The sequence below is a fragment of the Fukomys damarensis genome, unplaced genomic scaffold, assembly GCF_012274545.1.
Source record: "Fukomys damarensis isolate Sample0158 unplaced genomic scaffold, DMR_v1.0_HiC HiC_scaffold_5, whole genome shotgun sequence".
Classification (NCBI taxonomy): domain Eukaryota; kingdom Metazoa; phylum Chordata; class Mammalia; order Rodentia; family Bathyergidae; genus Fukomys; species Fukomys damarensis.
The window spans coordinates 49,867,562-49,874,770 of NW_022900917.1; the positions used below are offsets into that span (position 1 = coordinate 49,867,562).

The following is a 7,209-nucleotide window of genomic DNA, read 5'->3' on the forward strand; positions in this document are numbered from 1 at the left end:
AACCAGCTCTTTGTTTCATTTATTTTTTGTATCGTTTTCTTAATTTCAGTTGCATTGATTTCTGCTCGGATCTTTATAATTTCCTCTCTTGTTCGAGCTTTGGGTTTTTCTTGCTCTTGTTTTTCTAGGAGTCTAAGTTTCATCGTTAAGTTGTTTATTTGAGCCCGCTCTGTTTTCCTAGTGTGGGCATTCAATGTTATGAATTTTCCACGTAGAACTGCTTTCATTGTGTCCCAAAGATTCCTGTATGTTGTATTGGCATTCTCATTTATTTGTAAAAACTGTCTAATTTCTTCTTTAATTTCCTCTGTAATCCATTGATTGTTTAGGAGAGTGTTGTTCAGTTTCTCCATGGATTTACTTTTCGACATCTTACTGTTTCACTGATCTGTCTGTCTATGCTGTTATGGTCTGGATATTAAATGGCCTCCAAAACTCTCCCAAGCTCATATGATGAATTGGTATCCAGCTGATAGTGCTATTAGGAGGTGGGGCCTATTTGGAAGGAAGTTGGGTCACTGGGGGTGTGCCCTTGAATGGGATTTTGGGGTTGCTGCCTTCCTTGTTCCTCTCTTTGCTACCTGACCATCATGAACAGTTTCCTCTGCCATGATGCACTGTGCTACCAAAGGCCCAAAGGCAACAGGGCCAAACAGCTATGAACTAAATCCTCTAAAATGGTAAGTCAAACCTTTCCTCTTTTTAAGTTAATTTTTCTTCAGTATTTTTCCTCAAAGAAAGCTGACTAATGCCAATATATTAATAAGTCTTAAAATCACAACTAATGAAATCAGTAAATCCTCCTTTTTTTGTTCTCTATCAATTATTATTATTATTTTTTTGCAGAACCAGGAATTGAACTCAGGACCTTGTGCTTGTCAGGCAGGTGCAGGGCAATTGAGCTACATCCCTGGCCCTATCAAAATTTTTTTTGGGTAGCTTGTGATCTTTGCATTTTTATATAAATTTTAAAATCAGTTTATCAATAGTTATCTCCTCTTAAAAGGGCATGTGGTATTTTGACTGGGATCATAATTAATCTCTAGATAAATTTGGAAAGAACTGATGTGTCAATATTTAGTTTTCCAATCCATGAATATAGTATACCTCTCCATTTAGTTATTCTGTTCACAAATCTTATCCTTTTAATATTTGAAGCATTTGTAGTAATGTTACCCTTTCCTTCCCGATATTGATAATGTGTGTATTTTCCTCATCAGTATCTATTTTATTTATCTTCTCAAGAATTAGCTTTTAGGTTCAGTGTTTTTCTCTTATCTCCTTTATTATCTTGGTTTAATTTGCTCTTATTTTTGTAGTTTAATTAATTAATTAATTAATTTTTAGTACAAGCGATTGAACTCAGGACCTTGGCCTTGCGAGGCAGGCACAGTGCCACTGAGCTAAATCCCCAGCCCTTTTTCTAGTTTCTTAAGGTGAAAGCTTATATTACTGATTTGGCACATTTTCCTAATGCATGTGTTTAGAGTTATAATCTCTGCACCTCACACATTTTCTAAGATTAGGCTAGAGATTAATTTGTGGAAACCAGGTAATAATGAAAATAGTTCTATCCATAGAAATGTAGACTATGTCCTGTGTAATACAATTACCACCTTGTGAGAATTATTCAATTTTACATCCATTTGTAAATTCATTTCAGTGTTCCTTACATGGCTGAATGCATGGTATGTTGAGTTCTTTTTAAGTGGTTGCAATATCTTACTGTTTTCTTCTTTAACTGGGATTAATAAAAACTTTGATTATTTCTTATTTCTCAATATTTCATACTAATTATCATGAGAATTATGATTTTACTTTTCTGAACATATTACCTTTTGACAATATCTATTTTATAAACCTACTGAATGAATTCTATAACTACCATTTAAAAAATAATTTCATTATCATAATTTTCTATCAAAATTAGTGAAAACCTTCCCACATTCTTGAAGTTTATAGAAACTCAGGCCAAGCAACTATCTTTACATTCATTAGTTTCAGGAGCTATCATTTTAAGCTTAACACAGAAGGATGCTTGTTGCAGATACAGGGGCCACTCAGTTCACAAACTAGTTTTATGATGTTGGGGAAGATGCCTGTGGTTGTGTTTGTTACCAGACGTGAAGTTTTGTGAGTGCAAGCAAGGTTGTGTCGGAAGCTTTTATTTGAAAACTAAACTGTTTGCAAATAGAAGCACTCACGACCTGAGGTACTGCTGTAATACTCTATAAGATTAAAAAACTAACTGGATAAGATGAATATAAAGATAAGGAGGTTAGCTTGAAGTATAATGTAATGTTTACTAACCAATATTAACAAGTGTTTTAGGATTTCAGAAATTCACCTGAATAATCTCTCTACTGTATCAATTCATGTAATGGGCACTGTCATGAAAATGGAAAATAACATTATTCTGATACTCATTTCTACTGGTAAGTATTAAAAAGATATGAGTAATGCTTAATAGTTACCCACTGTCCGATAAATAGTAAGTTTAATTTTAAATTACCAACCAGATAAAATGCTCATATTATTTTTAAAAAAGCACAACTTTGAAGAAAACTATCAAGTTGTAATAGTTTTAAAAACTCACCTTTTTTTAAAGACTAAAAGAAATATCTTAGAATTTTCAAAATTTTAAAATTTAAGAAAACAGTAATTTAACCATAGACAAATATACCAGAGAAAGTCATATAAATAGTAATCTACAGTGTTCATCTGTAAGGTAAAGTAAACTCTAAATTACTATTTTTTACCTTTTATTTCCAATAAGCATAATGACCATGTTAGAATTGGAATGCTGGCGGGCATCCTCTAACCAAGTTGTCAAGTGGTTGAATGTATCTCTCCTGAAAATAAATAATAATTTCATTATTTTTAAAGTATTTCTCTCAGTAGTGCATAACAAATAGCGAAGATTCCACTAACAATAACCATGTCAGCCATATCCACTTATGTAATGAGAAACAGACTGCAGGTACAAGAATTCAGGTTTAGAGTTTACTAATATTTAACTTTAGAAAAAATTACAATGCATGAATAATATTATCAAATTGATCATTTTGGGATGCTTACTTAAGAAAAATAATTCAGTTACTTATTTTTGTAGAACTTAAATCTGATTCAAATCACACAGTTTTAAGGATAAATAGCCAGAACATAAAGGTAATGATACTGTTACTGGCAACTACACATTAGAAAGATCATCTGCACTGACCACTGAGCTGACAGAACATGTACCTACTTCCAAGGATGAATGTAATCACTATGTACTACAGAGAGGTACTAATCAACATTTTAAGTTTAAATTGGCAAGAATTTACCTTGTAATATCATATACTAGTAAAGCCCCTGCAGCACCTCTGTAATATGACCTTGTGATGGAACGAAAGGACTCTTGCCCGGCCTATGAAGAAAAAAAGTTGATAAGTTTCCTTTAAAATGACGTTCTTTATATTTTTACATTACTTATACGTGGAACACAGGCAAGGAGGAAAGGAGTGTGTAGACAAAATTTACCAGTTTTAGGAAAAAGTTACATAATACCACTTCTGCTCAAGCTACTGGGATGCAGATACAGCGGTTTCTGCAGTTCTCATTCCTCAATCCCAAACAAGACCCCTAACCTTTTTTGGCAGTCTCTGACAACCCAATTTACTGAATGGTTTCACAATACATGAATCATTATTAGAACACAGAATGGACACCTAGCAACTAAGCTCTGAAGACAAATTTGAAAGGAGGCAAATAACCCAGAGCTTCACATTTGAATTCAATAACCCACTCCCTGGGGCAGCTGTTGACAACAGAATAAATAAAGCCCATTGTAAATAAATGATGAATGACATCTTTACGCCCACCATCTGCTGGTATAAAGGTTGTTGGAAGGCCAAAGATGAAGATTCTATCATAAAGTGCAGTGAGCTTTCAACAGCCCTAAAATGGAATTCTTTGAGCAATCATTTTATTATGAAAAACGGAAAATGGTTCTGAATTTAATAAATATAATTTTTTTCTCTACAATTAATTTTCTCTGTATCTGATGTATAGCACCTGTCAAAAACCAACAGGATGTAAAAGTCATCTTTATATCCACTTGTGAAATAAGACACAAGAAATTCTGCAAAATAAGGTAATTTAACAAATGGTACACAGCATGCTGCTTTTTAAAGAAAGGGTGTTGACCTAGTGCAAAAGGAAGTCCACAGACTGAAAGTGAAAGGATGGAAAACAATTCTCCATGCGTCAGGAGCCCCGAAAAAAGCAGGGGTAGTAGCAATCTTATTCTCAGATAAAGTAAATTTCAAACCAAAACTCATTAAGAGACACAAAGAAGGACACTACATCTTTGTAAAGGGAACAATTCAAGAGGAAGAGTTGACAGTCATAAACATATATGCACCAAATATAAATGCCCCCAACTATATAAAACAAATATTAAGTAACATGAAAAACCAAATAACCACTAATACAATTGTAGTGGGGGATTTAAATACCCCACTATCACAAATTGACAGATCATCTAGGCAGAAAACCAACAATGAAATAAGAGAACTGAACCAAACTTTGGAACACATGGACTTAATAGATAATTATAGAGTATTCCACCCCCAAAAATCAGAATGTACATTCTTTTCGGCTGCACATGGATCATTCTCCAAGATAGACCACATACTGGCTCACAGAACAGGTCTAAATAAATGCAAAAAAAGTGAAGTCATCCCCTGTATATTATCAGATCATAGTGCAATCAAGCTGGAGATCAATAGCACAAGAAACTGTAGGAACTTCACAAGCACATGGAAACTGAACAACACTCTCCTAAACAATCAATAGATTACAGAGGAAATTAAAGAAGAAATTAGACAGTTTTTACAAATAAATGAGAATGCCAATACAACATACAGGAATCTTTGGGACACAATGAAAGCAGTTCTACGTGGAAAATTCATAACATTGAATGCCCACACTAGGAAAACAGAGCGGGCTCAAATAAACAACTTAACGATGAAACTTAGACTCCTAGAAAAACAAGAGCAAGAAAAACCCAAAGCTCGAACAAGAGAGGAAATTATAAAGATCCGAGCAGAAATCAATGCAATTGAAATTAAGAAAACGATACAAAAAATAAATGAAACAAAGAGCTGGTTTTTTGAAAGAATAAATAAAATTGACAAACCCTTAGCTAATCTTATCAAAAAAAGGAAAGAAAAGGCTCAGATCCATGCAATTAGGAATGAAAAAGGCGAAGTCACAACAGATCCGAAAGAAATCCAGAGGATCATGAACACCTACTTTGAGAACCTGTACTCTAATAAAATGGAAAACACAGAAGAAATGGACAGATTTCTAGATACTTATGAATTACCAAAGTTGAACGAAGAAGATAAAAACATTTTAAACACCCCAATCACAATCAGTGAAATTGAAAATGTAATTAAAAACTTACCAACAAAGAAAAGCCCAGGCCCTGATGGATTCACTGCTGAATTTTACAAGACATTTAGAGAAGAACTACTACAATTACTCTTCACACTTTTCAATGAAATCGAAAGGGAAGCTATACTTCCAAATTCATTCCTGGAAGCAAGTATCACTTTGATTCCCAAACCAGGGAAAGATACAATTAAAAAGGAGAACTACAGACCAATCTCCTTAATGAATATAGATGCAAAAACCCTTAATAAGATACTAGCAAACAGAATACAGAGGATTATTAAGAAGGTCATCCATCCTGGCCAAGTCAGATTTATTCCAGAGATGCAAGGGTGGTTCAACATACGAAAGTCAATAAATGTAATACATTATACACTTGATCTTAGCCAAAAGGCCGAGAAGCGATTGTAATACATTATATTAACAAAGTCAAGGACAAAAACCATATGATCCTCTCAATAGATGCAGAAAAAGCATTTGATAAAATTCAACACCCATTCATGATAAAAACCCTGCAAAAAATTGGAATAGATGGTCTATACCTCAATTTAATAAAGGCTATCTATGAAAAACCATCAGCCAACATCATATTGAATGGCCAAAAACTGAAAACCTTCATGTTAAAATCAGGAACAAGACAAGGATGCCCATTATCACCACTTCTCTTCAACATAGTTCTGGAAACATTAGCCACAGCAATTAGACAAGAGAAAGAAATTAAAGCAATAAAGATAGGAAAGGAAGAAGTTAAACTGTCATTATTTGCTGATATGATACTCTACATTGAAGATCCAAAAAACTCCACCAAAAAACTTCTAGACTTAATTGACAGATTCAGTAGAGTATCTGGATACAAGGTGAATGCCCAAAAATCAATAGCCTTCTTATACACAAATAACAGACACCCGGAGAGAGAAATAAGGGAAAAAATTCCTTTTACAATAGCATCCCCCAAAATGAAGTATCTAGGAATCAATCTAACAAAAGAAACAAAAGATCTCTACACTGAAAACTATAGCACTCTGAAAAAAGAAATTGAAGAGGATATAAAAAAATGGGAAGATATCCCCTGCTCTTGGGTAGGAAGAACCAACATAGTGAAGATGGCCATACTACCAAAACTGCTATATACATTCAATGCAATGCCAATTGAAATTCCAACACTATATTTCACAGAACTAGAAAAAAGAATCCAAAAATTCATTTGGAACCACAAGAGACCTAGAATAGCAAAAGCCATTATAGGCAACAGTCACATGGCACCAGGTGTAACAATTCCCAATTTGAAACTATACTACAAAGCCACTGTGATAAAATCAGCATGGTACTGGCAAAGAAATAGGCCTGAGGATCAATGGAACAGACTGGAAGACACAAAAACAAATGCAGATGTACTCAGCTACCTCATCTTCGACAAAGGAGCTCACCATCCTCAGTGGAGGAAAGATAGCCTCTTTAATAAATGGTGTCGGAAAAACTGGATGTCAGCCTGCCACAGATTAAAATTAGACCCTTATCTTTCGCCATGAACTAAATTAAAATCCAAATGGATTAAAGATCTAAATATTAAAACAGAAACATTAAACTTGCTGGAAAGTAAGTTAGGCAGAACTCTGGAAGACATTGGTATAGGAAAAGACTTTATGAACAAATCCTCAGTAGCACGGGAACTAGCAGAAAGAATCAACAACTGGGATCTCATCTTACTAAAAAGCTTCTGTACTTCAAAAGAAACCATTAGCAGAACTAAGAGACAATCTACAATGTGGG

At 34.1% G+C, this 7,209-nt stretch overlaps 1 protein-coding gene across 1 annotated transcript in view; it reads right to left on the bottom strand.

Moving 5' to 3' along the window:
* Window positions 1-7,209, bottom strand: part of Rab2a (RAB2A, member RAS oncogene family) — a 71,468-nt gene that overhangs the window by 36,938 nt on the left and 27,321 nt on the right. The window contains exons 4-5 of the mRNA XM_010640742.1: window positions 3,327-3,409; window positions 2,760-2,852 (exon numbers count right to left, since the gene is read on the bottom strand). Coding sequence (XP_010639044.1) covers window positions 2,760-2,852; window positions 3,327-3,409 — 176 coding nt within the window. The remainder of the gene's footprint in view (window positions 1-2,759; window positions 2,853-3,326; window positions 3,410-7,209) is intronic.